Here is a 19522-nt window from a genome sequence, read left to right on the forward strand (position 1 = left end):
TTGGTTGAAGAGCTAAGACACCTTTAGTTAGACACCTGTGTTTCCCATTTTAGTGAATACAGATGCTGCCAGTTAACATTTTAAGATTAGGATAAATGAGTCTCAGCAAATGTTTTCTCTTTTAGTCCTGTTTTCTCTTTTAGCCCACAGAGAAAGTCTTCCTAATCCAGACTTTTCTCTAGTTGAGGTATTGGCAAAATTACCAATAGTAGTAGTATGCATGTCTCAGGATATTTTTTATTTGGTGAATATTCTTATTATCAAAATATTTCCAGGTGCTCTATATACATTAAGACACCTCATTGTCAGGGAAATGGATGCAGATTAAAAGAAATAGGTATTGTTCTAAGAATCAGGTACTCACTAGATGTTCACTGGCAATATCAGGATATTGACCCTACTAACGTTACTGAGTGGCTGGATTTTTAAAAGACTTACTCTGAGGCATGGGAAAATTAAGTTCTGAAAAATCTTACATATTTAGTCAAAGCTGGTCAGTAAGACTAAAAGACTAAGGTCTTATACTGTTAGTCTTATACACTTAGTTCCTCAACTTGCCATATTGTTAAATAGTAATTATAAAATCCGAATGAAATGCTTTTGAAAGTCAGACAAGATATGTATTTTGCCTTCTGAAACTTAAACAATAGCTTTGTAAATTCATTCTGGGTTAGTTGGCCCAGTTAATCTAACAAAACATACAAACAAGTGGTATAATAATAGCTAACACATAACTTTGTGTTATATGCCAGGCACTGTATAAAGCATGCTATATTTGATAAAAATTAAGCAAAAAGAGGTTAACTTACCTAAGGTCAAACAGCTAGTAGAGTCAAAGCTGTGTGTCTATATTTTTTTAATACAAGATTTTATTTGTTTTTAGAGAGAGGGGAAAAGGGGGAGAAAATAAGGGAGAGAAACATCAATGCGTGGCTGCCTCTCACGTTCCTCCTACCAGGGACCCGGCCCACAACCCAGGCATGTGCCCTGACTGGGAATTGAACCAGCAACTCTTTGGTTCACAGGCTGGCACTCTATTCACTGAGCCATGTCAGCCATGGCTCTATTCTTTCTTGTTTTTAAATAATTTTTTAAAAGATTTTATTTATTTCTAGAGAGAAAGGAAGGGAGGAGAAAGATAGGGAGAGAATCATCAGTGTGTGGTTGCCTCTTGCACACCCCCAACTGGGGACCTGGCCCACAACCCAAGCATGTGCCCTCACTGGGAATTGAACTGGTGGCATTTTGGTTTGCAGGCTGGCTACTGGATCCACTGAACCACACTAGTCAGGGCTTAATAGATTTTTAGAGAGAGAAAAACATCAATTTGTTGTTCCATTTATTTATGTATTCATTGGTTGTTTCTTATATGTGCCCTGACTGGAGACTGAACCTACAACCCTGGTGAATTGGGACAATGCTCTAACCAACTAAGTTACCTGCCCACAGTCCAGTGTCTCCATTCTTTTTTTTTTTGTAATATATTTTATTGATTATGCTATTACAGTTGTCACATTTTCCCCCTTCTCTCCCCTCCACCCTGCATACCCTCTCCCACCCACATTCTCCCCCTTTAGTTCATGTCCATGGGTCATAAGTTCCTTAGCTTCTACATTTCCCATACTCTTCTTGTCCTCCCCCTATTTTCTACCTACCATCTATGCTACTTATTGTCTGTACCTTTTCCCCCTCTCTCTCCTCCCACTCCCCTGTTGCTAACCCTCCATATGATCTCCATTTCTGTGGTTCTGTTCCTGTTCTAGTTGTTTGCTTAGTTTGCTTTTGCTTTAGGTGTGGTTGTTAATAATTGTGAGTTTGCTGTCATTTTACTATACGTGTTTTTTATCTTCTTTTTCTTAGATAAGTCCCTTTAATATTTCATATAATAAGGGCTTAGTGATAATGAATTCCTTTAACTTGACTTTATCTGAGAAGCACTTTATCTGCCCTTCCATTCTAAATGAAAGCTTGGTTGGATAGAGCAATCTTGAATGTAGGTCCTTGCCTTTCATGACTTGGAATGCTTCTTTCCAGCCCCTTCTTGCCTGCAAGGTCTCTCGAGAAATCAGCTGACAGCCTGATGGGAACTCCTTTGTAGGTTACTGTCTCCTTATCTCTTGCTGCTTCTAGGATTCTGACCTTCATTTTAATCTTGGGTAATGTAATTATGATGTGCCTTGTTGTGTTCCTCCTTGGGTCCAACTTCTTTGGGACTCTGAGCTTCCTGGACTACCTGGAAGTCTATTTCCTTTGCCAGAATGGGGAAGTTCTCCTTTATTGTTTGTTCAAATAACTTCCACTTGTTGGTCTTCCTCTTCTGTTACCCCCCTACAATTCAGATGTTGGAACGTTTAAAGATGTCCTGGAGGTTCCTAAGCCTCTCCTCATTTTTTTGAATTCTTGTTTCTTCATTCTTTTCTGTTTGGTTGTTTCTTTCTTCCTTCTGCTCCACTCCATTGATATGAGTCCCAGTTTTCTTCCCATCACTATTGGTTCCCTGTGCATTTTCCTTCATTTCAGTTAGCATAGCCTTCAGTTTTTTTCATCTCATTTGCGACCAAAATCAACCAATTCTGTGAGCACCCTGATCACCAGTGCTTTGAACTGTGCATCTGATAGGTTGACTATCTCTTTGTCACTTAGTTATGTTATTCCTGGAGTTTGATCTGTTCTTTTATTTGGGCCTTTTTTTTTTCCTGTCTTGATGTACCTGTTAGTAGTGAGGGGCGGAGCCTTAGGTGTTCACCAGGGCAGGGCACCCAGGCCTGCATTGTGACACTGTTTGTGGGGAAGAGGTCCGAGAGGGAACAGTGGCGCTTGCTCTGCTCTCTGCTGGATTTCAATCCCTTCCACTGCTTCCCCCAAGCAAACTGGTCCCTTCTGGTGCTGATTCCCAGGTAGGTTTGCTTGTGTATGTTCTAGGCCCCTGTGGGTCTCTCCAACGAACTCTCCCATTAGGCTGGGAGTCTCTCCTGGCACCTCCACCCCTACAGGTGTTTTCAGTCAGTGTTTTGAGGCTTTATTGCCTGGCACAGGAACCCTGGGTTGTACGGTCTGTCTCACTCCCCAGTTTCGCCTGGTTTATCTGTGCGAGAATGTGGGACCACCCAGTCTGCCAACCACCTTGTGCACCACACCCCTCCATGCACAATCTGCAGCCTCACTGGGTTTGCCCGCTGCCGCCCCGCGCCTGGGGTCCTCCAGCCGCCGCTTTTTTTTGCCATGACCCCTCTCTGCCTGGCACCCTCCTACTTGTCTGGATGAATGTATCTATTTTAACTCCTTGGTTGTTGGACTTCCATACAGTTCAATTTTCTGTCAGTACTGGTTGTTTTTTTGTTTCTAATTTTTGTTGTCCTTATTTTGGTTGTGTGAGGAAGCACAGTGTGTCTACCTACACCTCCATCTTGGCCGGAAGTCCTGAGGTGTTATTTCTCAGTGTCTCGATTCTTAACCACTATACTCTACCACTTCCCAAGACTTCACAATGAGGAAGAATATATATTGAAGAAACATTTAGCAAAGGTATAGACTGATTAAAGTTGGCCTTGGATGAGTAAATTGAGGTTAGGGTCAGTTACAGGAACAAGGTCTTATTCTGAGAAGGAACCATATACATATAGGAGGTGAGAGAGGGGGTGCTAGAGGGTTTGAATCCTAGAAGATAATAGTGTTATTAGGGCATATACTAGTTTCACAGATGGCTGGAGATGTTTTCATGCCCGACAGGAAGGACACAAATCAGTGGACAGCAGGTTAAATGCAGACTCACATCATCCCTGTCAGAGAACTAGGAATATTTGTAAGAGAAGCAGGGTATGGTCTCTCCTCTATTAAATATGAGTTTTAACTTTATTGAAAAAAATAACTCATTTATGTGTAAGTACTTTACTGCTTAAAAAATGGTTTCACATACATGAAAAAGTGAACTTAAGGACACTTTTGTAAAGGTAGGATTATCCCCATTCCAAAAATTAGTATTATGGTTGTCTATTACTATGTAACTAATCACCCTAAAATAGTGACTTCAAAGAACAATTTATTATTTCTCATGCTTTGGTTGGTGGACTGAGCTCAACCAGAGGTATTTCATGTGGCTGCAGTCAGATGACAGCTAGGAATACAGTCATTTGAAGACTCAGCTGGACTGGATGTCTAGCATGATTTACTAGCCTGGCTAGAAGTTAGTGCTGGCCATTCCATAGGAATTCAGTGAGGACTGTCAACTAAGATTCCTGTACGTGATTTCTGTGTCTTGGGCTTTGCACAAGTGGTTGTGTTCCAAGAGGCAGGAAGCAGAAGTTGGTAAGTCATTTAAGATTTATCTAGAATTGGCACACATCACTTCCACTGTATTATATTAATCAAAGTAATCACAGGGACCACCTAAATTCAAGGGGGTGGTGAGACAAAATCTACTTCTTGATTGCAGAAGAGCATGTGGAATGGGAGACACAGTTGCATTCATCTTTGAAAAATTCAATCAGCCACAATGAGGCAGCTGTTTCAGGAGTTACTTAAAAAACAAACAGGGTAGTGAACACAGTGCAGCACAAGGATGATCTATTATAGAATGATATACTTGAGACAAAATATTAAGCAATGTTACCCAACACATTTAATATAAAAAAAAACACAACACTGAGGTTGCTCATCACGTATCATGAACTCTCACATTATCACAATCCTAAAAATAATGAGTTTAGTTAATGGGTGATAATATGCTGATCTTAAACCAAGTTCTTCAGACTTTAAATCCATCCATGTGGGGAAATATTTTCAATTCAATAAAACATTAAGGGCCTATTTTATGATAGGCACTGTGGCAGAAGCTGGGGATGCAGAGATGAACAAGATCTGGTTTCTACCCTCAAAGAGCTCATACCCCAGTAAGGGGGGAAAAAAATACAATGTGATAAAAACTGTCCTAAATTATTCTTGGCAATGTGGGAGAAAACTTGAAAGTGGCCCTGGGCCAGTAAAAATGAATGGAGTTTTACCTGGAAAACAGGAATGGAAAGGTATGTTTAGAAGAGACGTGAGAGTATATGACAGGTAGTTCTGCCTTAATGCATACTAAAATAACCTGAGGCAAACATCTAGAAATGGTGGATAAAATTCTTTTTTTAAACGCATAGCTGAGATTCCAAGAAAAGGTTAAAGCCACAAAGAAAGAAATTGAAAGCTAGAGCAAAAGGCACACAGCTGATGCAATATTGAAGGGATAATGGGCATATAACTTAAGGCCCTGGGTTTTAATGCTGACCACAAGAGACAAGACTGGCCCAGTGCAGGAAGCTGGACCTGAGACCCCCAGTTAAGAGTGGGACCCTGAAAGAGCAACAGCCTTAGTGAAAGGGAGGAAACTAAAAAATTCGCCCAGTTGGCAAAAGGAGAAAGAAAGAAGTTTGAATGCTTGGGTTTGTAGGGTCAGGAGACTCTTGAGAATTTTCTCAAATTCTGGGCCCACATTTCATGTGAATCTGAGCACCTAAATGTACACTTCCTGTGTGGTCTGGGAAACACCTCAACCCACACCCCATTCCCAGGTAAGAACTTGCATGAAAATTGGTCTCAGATCGGTTATCCATAGGGCTGCTTTGGAGAGACATACACAGGATGATACAGACAACATGGGATACTTATACCATTACCACCACCCCACCAAATAAGAGCTCCAAAAGATATCTCAGTCAAACCTTCAACACATATAACCAAATACTAGTAACTAGAACATATCTAATTAAAGAAATAACAAAGACAAACCAATACCAAGAAAGAAGGAGAAGGGAGTATGAGAAGCAGAGTATAAATAGGCAGTTCCTAGAGGATGAATATGCTAATAGATAATAAATCAATGTAAATGTGCTCAACCTTACTGGAAATCAATGACATTAGTTAAAGTGAATAGAAACCACTTTAGACCAACAGGATGTGTGGACATATTGCTGGTGAGGGTGAAATTGACATAACTACTTTGGAAAAGCAGTAACTAGTAAAGCTAAATCCTTTGGAGAAACTAGCATGTGGGCCCAAGGAAACATACTAGGATACTCATTGCATTACTATATATAAGAGGGGGAAAAGTAGAAATGACCCATTGATCTTTCACTAGAGGAATGGAATAAATTGATTCACTAATACAAATATACAGTGCTCCTTGAACAACAGGTTTGAACTGTGCAGGTACACTTACACATATATTTTTAAAAGATTTTAATTTTAGGGGGAAGAGAGTAAAAGGATTGAGGATAGCAGAAAGCTAGGATTTTTAGGAAGAGGGCTTTTAGGTGAAAAGTTTAAGAGTAGGGGGACAAAGGTCAGAGCAGTATGCACACAGCACAAGAGCGGACAGGTGTCCAAGGAGGTGGACATTTGGGGTGATCAGCAAGAATGACGTGAACTAGCTACCTCACTCAAAACGGGATGGCGGCAACAATAATTCTCATAGTTGGATTCTACCTCGAATATCCTGTTTTCTTTCACATCCTCTTCATAACTCTAATTAAAGACCTGCAGGTAGATTTCTGTACACTGGCACAGTGAGAAGTTAACCTTATGCTAATACTACACCCTATAAGCTTAAGGAGATGAACTGCATTACTGTAGGCTGTCCAACAACCCCTCCTTTTACCAACTGTGCCTCCTCCACTTGGTATAATTTTGAGAGGGTTTTAAACAGAGGCCTCTGCATTCCTTGACAAAAAGATGCATGTGTGGCCATGCTGGCTAGAGTACCCTATCACCTGGACACAGTAATTGGTCCAGGGATAGTCACTGACCCAGAGAGACTAAAGACCAGTCTTTAGTCTTTTCAGGGGGTTTATACAGCTGCTGGGAGTCTTTTCTTTGAGATCATGAAAGGTGGTATTACTACTTCTAAAACTGTATATCCCCCCCTTCAAAGGTTCTGAGAACTCAAGATATAGAAATCCAGTCTGTGAATAGAAAACTGGTAGTTAAGGCCCCACCTCTGCAGCCCATGCCCTATTTAAGTAAACAAATACACCAAGACACAGGCAGACATGGTAAAATATTTAATGCCTGTAAATGTTCCTCCCCCTCCCCCCAATTCTTGTTACGATATGACGGTGTCGCCAAACTGGCAGTTCCAGAGAAAACATGGGCACTTATCCCCAGCAGGGTTTGAAAACCATTAAGGCCCTAGTTCTCTTGACTTAGATATGATGGTAGGTGAGCTCCTTCCAGCAGGCCTCAGGCCCCTGTGGTCAAGAAACAGTCCCCGGGGTGCTACAGGTCTCCTGAGGTCTTCTGTTCTTCTGCGGCCTGGCGCTGGGACATGCGCCGCTGGAAAAAGCGGTAGGCTCGGGCACTGCAGAGGTAGCCCCCATACACAGTGAGGAGCATCATGGAGGTAGAGAAGGTCTTGTAGCCAATGTCAGCTAGTTGCTTGGCAGTTGGCATGTTGTCCCCTACAAAGACAGACTGGATTTAGACACCAGGATAACCCTCACATGCCCAGCCCACTTCCCTGTTTATAGCCATTCCATAACTTCTGCATCCTGCTTAGTCTGTCTATTCTGAATGGCCCCTACATGTATGCACAGTCTTATAGTGGAAGACAACATTTAGGAACTCTAAGATTCAAAAGGGCAAATAAAATCTGCATATGAGATACAGACACACAGCTGGAACCACAGGTGCACCTGAATGACATCACAGCTAACACCCAGCCCTCCATGTTTGAGGAAAGAAGTGACTGGTACGAACCACCCAGAAATGTTCATTGGAACATTAAGCACGTATCAGTTTTTCTGGCTAGCAGGAAATTAATGGAGGTAGTCAGGGATTAAATATTAGCAGTCAATTATTCTCTGTAGGAGAATCAAATTGGTATCTTCTAGGCAATATCCAATTTATTTTCCCATAAAAACAATCTTATTCACAGTAGTTAGCCCTCAAGCATCTGTTTAAGCCAATATATACCTGAAATAGTGCCAATAGTACATTTATATTATTTAAATTGTACTTAACCTTCTACAGCATTAATTCTAAGTTCCAAACACCTACCCAAGTACCTATCCCAAGGGCTAAAAAGAAACTTACTGAGTTCCCAGAAAATTTCTGACTCATATTTGCGTGAGATAAGTTACTTCTAATTTAACTGTTCCCTGTATATCTGAACTAGAAAACAAGAGAAAGTCTAGCAGGGTAGTCTCTCATCCTAAACAAAACACTCCTCAGTGTGGGGCTATGAATGTGTTCTTAGACTCCTCCTCTCTGTTGAGGGAACTGAAATTAAAAGACTGAAATTAGTGAGAATACATTTCTTAAAGGTTGAGAATTTGGAAGAAGAAAAGCCCCCAGTTGGCTTAGGGGGTCAGAAGTGGGGTGAGACACAAAAGTGCTTCTCCAAGTGAGTCCTGTGGGTGAACATTCCCTTGGAGCCAGTCCTTGACGGTGGAGCCAAGCTGAGTTGAGATGTAGCTTCCCTGAATTATAATTCCAAATGACTTTAAATAAGGTCAGAGGAAGAAAACCAAATGGCATGGGCTCAAGATGAGAAAGGGTTATGTTCACATTATGTGAGCTTTGAAAGGACCCCAAGCTGTGAGACAGTGAAGAAAAGGCACATACATACATGGAGCAGGATACTACGGTGGCCAACAAGCTGCCAGCAAAGAGACTTGCAGACCTTCAACCTCCCCCTCACTTCTTTCCCCTCATATGCCCCATTACCCTGGCCAGAGGCTACCTGGCCCACTTCTTGGAAAGAAGACTGACAGCATTCACTAGCCAGGAAACAGGATAGTACAGCTCGGCTAGAAGAGCAACAGAAGACTGATTAATAGACATTATTTTGGTTTTTAGAACCTCACTTCCTCTCTTGCCTAATCCAACCTAAGATTTCTCCTATTTTCAAAGTAACAAAAACTCTTCACAGGCTCTGAGCTAAGGCGGGGCTGTGGAAAAGAAGTTCAAACAAGTTTTTATTAACTGAATGGATTAGGGCAAAGCTGAAAATATCTCCAAGTTAGGACACTTTGTGGATTGGGACATTGTTAATAGAAATAAGAAACAAGAAGGAACAGGTATGTGTACCAGGATGGTGGTGGCAGTGGCAGTCAAGAAGAACATGAGATGGGTTTTGGACATCTTAAAAGTAAGATGCTCAACATAACATCAGGTTATGATGTCTATGAGACAGATGGATAAGCAAATCCGGACAGATCTTGGGAGAGATACAGATGGATGTAAAAAATGACACGAAAACAGAGGATAAGAACAGAGAGAGTGGCCAAGGGAACACCAGTTTGAAGGACTGGGTGCCAGCCTGCGGAGGTAAAGACTGCTGGTTCAATTCCCAGTAGGGCACATTCCTGGGTTACAGGCCAGGGTCCCAACTGGGGTGTGAGAGGCAACCACCGTGTTTCTCTCCCTTTCTCCTTCCCCGTCTTTCTAAAATAAATATTTTTTTTCAAAAGAGCAAAATAATTAGGGAAAGAAAGCAGGTAGGAAATTCCAAAAACTTGGCACCAAGTTTTTGGCGTTTTCATTTTACTACATCCTTTTCCCTGGTTGAAAATCACTGGTGCATCCATTCATTACCACTGATGGAGGTGTGCTGTATCTTTTAGGTGTGTTGGGCCAGAATGAATATTGGGAATCACTATTGCAGAGTTATGCGCCATGAAGACTAGGTGGGATCACTAAATGAGAATAGGTGACTAGGTGACAGGTAAACCTCGGGTAAAAGTTAATTTAGTGAACTGAACTGGATGAGGCATTAAGTAATACGCAAATCTTTAGCCAGGGCCCCAGGCAGGCCCATGAACTCTGACACTCCCCAAAGTCACAGCTACTAGGGCCAGAGCATGGAGGGCCAAGACGCCCGGTAGCTGTCAAAAGATTTGACAGAAACCTACAGATGCAAGGAGTTTGTTGGACTAGAAGCCGTGCTAATTGCGGCTTAGGTCCGCGGTGCAGGATACACCAGTGACTTCAAGGACACGCAAGCCTGAAGCCTGGGGCATGGGAAGATGCGGTGAGCAAAGGCCAGCCCAAACATGCGCTCCTCAGCTCGCCCCAACAGACGGCGTACCTGGATGCTGTAGCTTCCTTCGGTCCAACCGAGGCCTCCGCAGGGAGCGTCTCGCCAACCCAGTCTACGCAACCCGACGCAGCACCAAAGAACCGGCGCTTGAGGCTCGTGTCCAGGAACAACCCTAGACGCTGAGGCGCTATTGGTGAGGGAAGTCACCCTTTCTCCCTCCCACCCGCTCTGTTAAGCCTCTAGGATTCGGCTTCCAATGCCAGACAGTGCACCACGTGCCGGACACAGAACAACTCCACCCACTGAAACGCGAGAAACGGAGCCGCAACTACCTTGGCGTGCCGTCCTTGAACTTCCGGCTTCTGGGCCCAATCACCCATACTACAGATCCGCAGACCGGTCTTCCTTTCCGGAGGCCCGTTGAATTCTGGGAGTTGTAGTCATTCTCCATTGAGAGACGGTCTTAAGTGACTCAAGCGGAACTTTTAGGCTACTCAGTCACGATAGAAGAGACGACCTTTCTTGCCGACTCAATCAGCCAGCCAATCCCCAGTCTACGGCGCAGTAACGACTCGGGTAACTAGGTAGATTCTCTCGGGGTCCGCCCTCTGGAAGTGGACGGCGCGCCCCCTAGAGCTTGGAGATGCCCTCCTCCCGGTGGCCCGGCTTCGGCCAAGCTCAGGTAAGAAGAACTCGACCCCGGCCGCGAGGTCTCAACCGCCGAGACGGCGGCGAGTCTGGCCATGGTGTAGGCACAAGGGATGTTTCTGTACCGTGTGTGACCAATCCACTCGCAGGCGGCGTGATAAAGCCTCAAAGAAGCGTGGGGAAAGGAATGGGAGGGGTTGCCACTTTTGGGGAGGTCAACTGCGTGGGCACCACAACTAGGGGCAGGGAATGTCTGGGATTATGAGGAGGGTTTTCCTCTTTCCTGTGTTGTGAGTGAGAACATATACACGCAGTGATACACCACAAGTTGCGAACCCACGTGCACTGAAGTGCTCTTTCCCAACTCGTGTCTGGTAAAACCACGCTTTATTGGGTAGACAAATAGGCCTGATTCGAAGGCCTTAGATTCAATTAACTGTGGAGTAAACAACAGTAGGTAAAAGTCTTTGGCTAACAAGATCGCAGGTGCTGCTGAGGGAAGGAAGCTGGTTTCCTGCCCCCACATTGACCTCCTGTATTAAGTCAGTGCCCCTGACTGGGCCCAGCCAGATCTGGGACAACTGTGCACCTCGCTCCTACTGCCTGATTCAGGCAGCTCCGCGCTTCATTGGAAAGTGAATTCTCAACGGCTAGAAGGCGAGAGGAGCCTGCCTCCCTGGTCACCAGGCCGGGAATAAGGGAGGGTTAACATAATGCTGGCCAGAACCATGGTATGCCAGGTGCTGCCACTCAGGAAGCTGAGACCCTGTACTGGACCCGAAGGAGTGGCTTAGGCCCTCAGGGACTATTTATAGCCAGAAGCCTAGGCTGCTGACCTGTGATATTCTCCACTGCCACCCCATCCTGGAGCTAAGCCAGGCAAAGCATACTCCTCTCCCTCCTCCCCTTTCTGTTCTTCCCTTACCCTAGGGCAGCAATTTTCAGCCAGTGTGTGATGTGCCCTGTGATGTGCCCACAAGAGGCACACTGCTGTGTCGCAAGAATTTTTATAACACACAATACCTGACTCTTTAGTCAGGGGCATTGTTTTCCCTTAAATTATAAAAATAAAAAAAAATGACAACAGCCAACACAACAATAGCCGTCCAGTGTGAACATGTCAAAATTATATCTATTTTCATGTCAGCTCGTTAAAAAATAGTATTTTTTGTGTGTTACAGAATTTTAGTAATTATAGTTTATGTGTTCCATGAAATGAAAAAGGTTGAAAATCGCTGCCTTAGAGGGTAGGATGGTTTTAATTTTTATTTCCTCTTCCTTAAGTTTCCTAGCTCTCGGGGTACTCATGTATACCTTGCTGAGAAGGCAGATGACAGAGGGGAGCTGGCCTTGGAATGTCAGGACCCACCTACATGGGGATATGCTCACCCTTCCCTCCCCCTGCTCAGCCTTTGGGCCACTCTCTAGCCCCCTGGCTTCTAGATACAGGTGCTTGTTAGCTGCCCTGGCTGTTCTGGAGGAGGCTGATAAATAGGTACAGGGTTTGGGAGAAGGAAAGGGGGTAAAGCCAAGGATATTCTGGGGAGATAGCAGGAGGAGGGACCCAGCTGAAACCTCCCTTGCCACTAGAGCTCCTGAGAAGGGAGCTCCCTGAGAAGGGAGGCAAGGCAGATCCAAAGGTCACAGGGAGCAGAGTGATCTGAGCCTGCTATGAAAAGGTGTAGCTCTGTCAGCAGATTAAGTTCCTGCTCTCCAAAGAGGGTGCTGGTAGGGAGGGAGAGGGAAGGCTTGCAAAGGTCACACACAGTGGGGAGGAGCTGGCAAAGAACTAGGAACTGGGAAGTCTATAGGGAGAATGGCAAGCCCCAGGGCCAGAGATGCCAGCGTGGCAGCAACTCTGGTGCCAGGGCAGCCTGGGGGAGGGGAAAGGGAATGGCCAGAGGTTTCTGAGGACGCAGATGTTGCTAGGAGAAGCTAGAAGGGGGTTGAGATCTTCGTATTTTGTTAACAAACACTGAGATCCATTGATGCTGAGTGGGGCCTGGCGTAGGTCAGACAGAGCAAAGGAGTCCCTTTGTCAGCTCAAAATCTCAAACCACTCCCTGACAGGCCTTGCCTCATCCCTCTTGTAGCTGAGATAGTTCTGTAGCCACTCAACTGGGCTTGGGGACAGGATTCCTGTCCTGTGTGATGCAGCAGTGGGTGGCCATTGCCTTACCTCCCTCTCCCTCCACCCCCTGCCCTACCACACATGCCCAAACAGACAGCACTGGGGCTTCCCAGAGGGCAAGGAGAAAGCCCCACATTTGGAGAGGGACAGGCATCTCCATTCCTGGCCAGATGTGGCAAGAGGCTGCAGGCTGCTTGGTGATTCAGGATTTCCAGACAGATCGATGGGCCCCACAGCCTCCTATCCTCCAGGGAAAAGCAGAGAAGAGGCTTCTCTCTGGGGAGACCCAGAGATCCTGGTGGCCAGGTACCCAAGCTTCTGCCTCTCTCCACCAGGGTAAAGAAGCTTCCTGGCCTGGGCTTCCGTCTTGCTCACATATGTTCTGGATGATTCTGCAGGCAGCGGATGAATTCACCCACTGGCTGGCTCTCATAGCATACCCTGTACACAGCCATGAACAGAGGGAACCTAGAATGGGGAAGGAGAGACCCAACTTAGCCTCTTCTTATGTCTCCTACCCACCACTCTCCATTCCTACCTAACCCTCCACTCTCCTAGCCTCCCACCTTTGAGTTCAGGCAGACTCTGGCTCTCAGTTTCCAGTTGCTGAGAATCTGAACTTCCTAGCTCTGGGTTTTAGGGTCAGGTCATTAACTGCCTTGCTCCCTATCATATTGAACTTGCTGGCATTCCCTGGAATTGTCTTGTTCCAAGTGGACAAGCCACTTGACCTCTGTGAGCCTCAGTATCATCAACTATAAAATGGGGCCAATATAAAAAAGTAGTAAAGTGATTATGTATTCTACGAAGGTGCTAAATAAATGACAGTTTCTTTCTTATCCTCTTGCCCAGGCTGCTTGCTTTACCAGGAGGCTTTATCCTGACCAGCCATGAGCTAATCTTCTGAACCTGTTTCATACTCTTATTCCAAGATTCTTTTTCAGACCACCAGAGCTCTGCTCTGATCTGCCCATCACCCTTGAAATGGAGGGTGAAGAAACAGCACCTTGAAGTAGAGACTGTCCTCACACCTCAGTACCCAGGACAGCAGTCAGGGACAGAGGGTTGGCTTCGGGGGAGCAACTTACACTGAGGGTGCTAGACAGAGAAGGGGGACAATCAGGTGAGCTTATTCTTGCTGCCTCAGAGCTCCAAACCCCACAGCAGAGGATGAGGAAAGGATTGAGGGAGGCTATGCAGACAGGTCGAAGCAATGTGCTATGAAGAACACCAGACTGCAAAGAGTTCAAAGACCATGAACTAACTAGGGGACAGAGAGCATACAGACTCTCTCCAATCTCTGGTCTCTGTGTCTGTTAACTAAGATAACATTTCCTTCTCTGCCCACTTCACAGATTGAGAAGGAAGATGAAAAAGGGGGAGAGTACTTCTGGCTGTGGTTCCCAGTGGGGCTGTGGCAAACACTTACTTATCCACCAGGCCCTTGTGTTGGAGGATGCTGTGTAGCTCCCGGGCTGTCTGGGGCCCTTGCAGCTTCTGCCCATTCAGCATCTCTTTCTCGAGCTGCTCAATGGACTGTAAAGAAAACAGAACAGGTGGATGGAAATGGGAGAGGTGGATTGTCAGTGTGAGATGGAGAGTCTGGGGCTCAGATGAGAGGTGGGAGATCTTAGGAGGAAAGAAAGGCTGGAAGTGTTCACACAAAGTTTAATGTCTGTGCTCAAGAGATACCTCCAGCCAGATTCCTCTACGTTGACACCTATAGGGTCCACCCTCCCTTCTCCATTCCCTCTGTGGCTCACCTTTCCTGTACAGGCAAAGGCCTCCGCCACCTTGCGGTTCCGCCCTCCGTAGCAGGTAGTAATGAGGTCAGCAACACCACAGCTCTCCAAGAAGGTGGCAGGGGACACAGGGCCCCTACAGAAGAGTTTGGCGAAGGCGATCATCTCCATGAGCCCCAGCCGGATCACCGCTGCCTTGGTGTTGTCGCCAAAGCCCAGCCCGTCGCAGAAGCCAGCCCCCACGGCCACTACATTCTTTGGGGAATGGAGAACACAGATAACAAAGGATCCCCTCCTGCAAGCCCCACTTGGAGCCCTCACCACCTGCCTAAAGCTGCTTCCATCAGCCACTATAAGTCCACTGCAATTAAGGGAAGTACAGTGGTTGGCTCCTCAACTATTTGCTCCTCTTGGTTTCTCCCTTTGCTATACTCCCTCCTTTTAGCATGGACTTATGCTTACTGGCTCCCCAAATCTGCTCCATACTCCACCCTTGAGGACATTTACTGAAAACCAGTCTTCTCTCCAGCTGGCCCTCTCATCCATGACTGTCCCTGATATCTACAGCTCTGTCTAGGATCCACAGGTCTAGCCATCAATCTCTCTGGGTGTCCTGGACATCTTGTCTCCCATTAGTCTGGGTGCTCTCCCAGGGCATCTCCTCTCCCCTCTGGACTACCCTCTGGAGCCAGGGGTAGGGATGTCCTACAAGAAGCTATAAGGAGAAAGGAAGAAGCGGGTCCAGAGTCTAATAGTGAAAAAATTAGCAGGTCTAAATGACCTTGGTTTTGCTTCTGCAGTTCTTCCTATGTATATGGGATTTAGTGGGGAATAGGAGCAACTGCCTGTGAGTGACAGCCTGGAGTACCAGTAACCTTGTATGGCTCAGCCAGGCCCTCTTTCAGGACCTTCTCCCCACCCCTTAGCTGCCTCTACACCCCTCTCACCTTTAAGGCCCCACAGATCTCTACTGTATCCACCTCTGGTACCACTGTGATTCGGAAATTGGGTGTCTGCATCAGTTCTTTCAGAAGTTGTCCCTGGGCCTGGTCCTTGCAGCCTAAAGTAGGGAGGAGCAAAGTTTTAGGGGGTATCCTTGACTCTTTTTCACACATGTGCCTTAAGCAGGACCTGCAACCCTTTCCCTGGGGGTGTCCCAATCCTCCCTCACCTCTGATGCTTGGGTCTTCTTCCTTTGCCTGCCTAATGGGGAGAAGACAGCTAAGTGGAGTCAGGGAAGGGAGAATATGAGGAGGGGATGTAACTGGAGCTGCATCATGTGCGTGGGTGGTGGTGGGGCTCTCACCAATGGTTGTCTCACAAAACTTCTCATCAGCCACCTCGCTGGCAATGTTGGCCCCCATCAGCACACTCATGGGGATGCCGAGCCGCTCCCCAATCACTTCAGAGATGAGCTTCAGCCCATTGGGGCCTTCATCTACACCCTGGGCACAGGAGGAAGCTCAGGCCAGGTGCCCTTAATGCCCAACTGAGAGTCCCACCCAGAAATCCTGCCCTTTCCAAATCTGCTGTTCGTCCAAGTTTCCCCAAAGGTCCTGCCCCAGTCCAGCCTAGCCAAAGCTTGTTGTAAGGAGGGCAGTTGGCATATGAAAATTAATCCATCTGAAAACTGTCCTCTCACATACCCTCATATCAATCTACCTCTCCAAGTCAGTGTCTCTTCTCCATATTCCTAAACAACCCACTCCCGAGTTCCCCAAACCGGCTTCCACCCCAGCCACTGCTACAAACCAACTTCTCTTTCACATTCCTCAAACCAGCCCCCTCCTCATATCCCCAGGCATCTGCTGTATGCCTCTCAAACTCCCTAAGACATCTGCCTCCAAACCAGTCTCTTGTCTACTCCTCAACCAACCTCCCCTCACCAGTGGTCCCCAGCATCTGTTTCTCAAGCCTCACCAAAGCCAACTCCTTTCCTCTTTCCAGAAAACTCAACCTACTTCTGCTACTTTCTGTTCTCCCCATCTCACCCACTGAGTCCTGCAACTGTTAGCTACACTCCCATCCACTTGGCATCCCTGGCACCTTAATAAGAGATATCCCAATGGCGTTTGCCTTCAGGTGGCCCTTGAGCTGATCACAAATCTTGCCGATGAACTGATGGGGCACCACAAAGATCAAGATGTCAGCATCCACTGCAGCCTGGACCACATCTGGGACAGCCACCTGTGGGGTGATCAGTGCTCATAGGCCCAATAGACTACTAACCCCTATGAAGCCCCATTCAGATCTAAAAGCCAAAGAGTGAGGCTTGCTTGTGGGGGGAAAGGAAGGCCAGTTTGGGCATTGAATCTGAAAGGGCTGAACTTGGAGGAATAAGACACTCGATTCCTTCCCCCAGCCTTCATTCCCTCTCAGCTTCAGCTTCCATGGGCTCTTGACTCTTGGAAACCTCCTCCCAGTACCCTCCTAGCCTTTGGCTGTGGGACAGTTAGAGGCCAAAGGAGGCCTGAGCTTGGCAGGAGGAAGAGGCCAAGTAATTTCATCACTCTGCTCTTTAGGGCCCCTAACTGAGAAGGAAGAGAACCAGTCTTCCTGCTGTTTCCTCTGCTGTGGGGAGTGAGCCACATGGATTTGACCACCAATTTTAAGTCCAAGGGGCAATGTCCAAGTCTGCTACTAACCCAGTGAATAAGTAACAAAATTAGAGCCCGAGGCAGGCACTACCTGAACTCCAGGTCTGGGAGCTGGAGAACCTGTCTTTGGTTACCACAGAGACCAACTTCCTTGTCTTCTCTTAAAAGCCTGGGAGCCCATTAATTGGTGGCAGGGGGGAGCACATTCAGGTTCTCAGTTCCAGAAAATGCCCAGGGGAACAGTTGGGGGGCTGTGCACAGAAGTACCCTGTGCCTACAGCAGCCCTCCTGAGACACTTCCCAGGTCCAGGTGGCACCTGAAATGGCCCCCCACCTCAGCAGGAGGCACCCCTCTACTTCCCTCTCCCTTCCTTGCAGGGTGCCGCAGCTCACCACGTTGGGGGGAAGCTTGTGCCCGGGCAGGTATTTGACATTTTCATGCTGTGTGTTGATGATCTCTGTCAGCTTTCTGCCCCCGATGTCTTCCTCAAACACCCACATGGTCACCCGTGGGTCAAAGCGTGCCAGCTGGGCTGCATTGCCACCCACAATCTTGGCAATGGCTGAGCCCCTGGTGGGAGGGGAGCACAGAAAGTAGAGGAGTGGGGGTGTGAGAGAGGAATGTTGGCAGAGGAAGGGGCACTGTCCCACCTCGGGATATCACAGCAGCCCACCAGAGTATGTACTAGCAGCCTTCCTTGTCACCCCCACTCCAAACCCAAGCAGCTTTTCAAGCAGGGAGTGCTCTAGAGGCTTCTTTCTTGTGGCGAACAGGTGCAGGGACAGGCCAGGGCAAGGAGAGGTTTGGGCTCCATCTGTCCAATGGGGACAGGCACAGAAGATAACACCAGGGGCGGAAGAGGAACCAGAGGGTATTTCCAACCCACTGTCTGCCTCCTGCCCAGCTAGGCCCCCGTGTACTTGGGGGATCCTGCCCCCCCCCCCCACGCCACTCCTTGACAGAGTCACTTACCAGTTGCCGGAGCCTACAATGCAGACTTTCTTGCCGGCCATGGTGCTGCTTTTCTGCCTGAGCCAGCTGGATCCACACTCCCCAGCTCCTCTGCCGGCTAGGAGCATATAACTCCGCCACACGTGGGTGCAGCCAAGCCCCGCCCTCCAGGGGTGGGTGGGGAGGCGGGCGCCCAGGGAGACAGTCTGGCAGAGCCAGGGAAAATGGAGAAAAGAGTAGAGACAGGTGGGGAACAGGAATGGGGCACAGACCAGGCCCCACCTTTCCTCTTAGGTTTGCCAGCTGACGGTGACAGCAGGCTTCTTCCCTTGGCCCCAGCCCAGTCCCCTCTATCCCCCTGCAGCGGTCTCATCTTGAGGTCTGCCAAGAAATAGTCTAGACTGGCCTCACTCCCTTCTGCCTCCCAGCACAGGAATAAATTGTGCGCAGCCCTAGTAGCAGACACAGGAATGCTTGCTTTTCCAGGGTATATGCCTTGCATATCTTCTCAGGTCCCCCAAAACTGCTCTGCAGTTTTGTCCCCTAGCAGTGACAGAGACCACATGTCACTGGCCCCACACTAGCCGCACTGCAGGGCTGTGGCTGGGTGCGGTGGGTGGGTGTGGGCCTATTTCTAAAGCTAAGAACACATACAAGGTAAAGGCCTGCTTTGGGGACAACCTCACACAAGGAAAAGGAGACCCCAGGAGCCCTGACAGAGGTCATCTCAGTTACCTACAGTAGTCTTCTTAGGGATCACCAGTGGGCCTCTCCTCACCTCAAAGTATGCCCCCCACCTGAATATCTTCCAGGGAGGGTGGGAAGTCAGAGTTATAGGTTCTGATGCCCACAATTGTCCTTTTGCAGACTCTGGGCTTGAGGAAGAAGACAGGAGAGAAGAGGTTGGCCAAAGTGTCCGCTTTCCTTGAGAGGTTTTCAGCATCTTGCAGTTTTTTCTTTGGGGTTTAAACTCCCACACTAGGGGACCCTTCAGGTTAGGGGCTAGTTTGCAGAAGCCAGGAAGGGAAAAGGAGCCAGGGCCAGGAGTAGCTGTTAATTATGGAGCTTAGAGGTCTCATATGCAGTAATTGAGAATAAGTGGGGTATGTGATTTTAGGGGGTGGGGAATGGAAGCAGCTCTTTCAGCAGCTCAGGGCTCCACATCGCCTACAGCCATCTGTTTGACTAAGAGGGGGAGCTCTGGTTTCTAGGCTGATCTGGAGAGTGAGGCAAAGTGCCGTGACACTCCAGCTGTCTGTGCACCTTGGCCTAGAGGGCAGAGACCACTGAGTGCTCTCAAGCTGATCTCTTGACCTGGCAGACTGCTAAGTGGGTGTTTTCAATCCCTGGGGCTGCTGCCAACTGGCAACAGTGATGAGCACTAGGCCAGAAGGGAGTCTGTGCAACCGCTGGGTAAGAGTAAGTGGGCACGAGGTC

General features: G+C 47.4%; 2 protein-coding genes across 2 annotated transcripts; both read right to left on the reverse strand.

Moving 5' to 3' along the window:
- Positions 1–7022: 7022 nt before the first annotated feature.
- Positions 7023–10398, reverse strand: LOC114513220 (cytochrome c oxidase assembly protein COX14). Its single transcript, XM_028532423.2, has 2 exons — positions 10064–10398; positions 7023–7433 (listed from the first exon to the last, which is right to left on the reverse strand). The coding sequence occupies exon 2, from the start codon at positions 7423–7425 to the stop codon at positions 7252–7254; it is 174 nt and encodes a 57-aa protein (XP_028388224.1). The 5' UTR covers positions 7426–7433; positions 10064–10398; the 3' UTR covers positions 7023–7251.
- Positions 10399–11033: 635 nt separating this feature from the next.
- Positions 11034–18935, reverse strand: GPD1 (glycerol-3-phosphate dehydrogenase 1). Its single transcript, XM_028531927.2, has 8 exons — positions 18107–18935; positions 17527–17704; positions 16583–16723; positions 15843–15981; positions 15484–15596; positions 14558–14791; positions 14224–14330; positions 11034–13262 (listed from the first exon to the last, which is right to left on the reverse strand). Exons 1-8 carry the CDS (start codon positions 18211–18213, stop codon positions 13166–13168), a joined length of 1116 nt encoding a protein of 371 aa, XP_028387728.1. The 5' UTR covers positions 18214–18935; the 3' UTR covers positions 11034–13165.
- Positions 18936–19522: the final 587 nt, after the last annotated feature.

Source organism: Phyllostomus discolor, chromosome 2, assembly GCF_004126475.2.
Source record: "Phyllostomus discolor isolate MPI-MPIP mPhyDis1 chromosome 2, mPhyDis1.pri.v3, whole genome shotgun sequence".
In the NCBI taxonomy this organism is placed as follows: Eukaryota; Metazoa; Chordata; class Mammalia; order Chiroptera; family Phyllostomidae; genus Phyllostomus; species Phyllostomus discolor.

Coding starts and splice junctions, on each gene's coding strand:
- GPD1 (XM_028531927.2), bottom strand. CDS start 18,213: ATGCTCCTAGCCGGCAGAGGAGCTGGGGAGTGTGGATCCAGCTGGCTC. Junction 16,724..17,526: donor ACAAGCTTCCCCCCAACGTG/GTGAGCTGCGGC, acceptor ATCACCCCACAG/GTGGCTGTCCCAGATGTGGT. Junction 14,331..14,557: donor CCTTTGCCTGTACAGGAAAG/GTGAGCCACAGA, acceptor TTTTCTTTACAG/TCCATTGAGCAGCTCGAGAA.
- LOC114513220 (XM_028532423.2), bottom strand. CDS start 7,425: ATGCCAACTGCCAAGCAACTAGCTGACATTGGCTACAAGACCTTCTCT.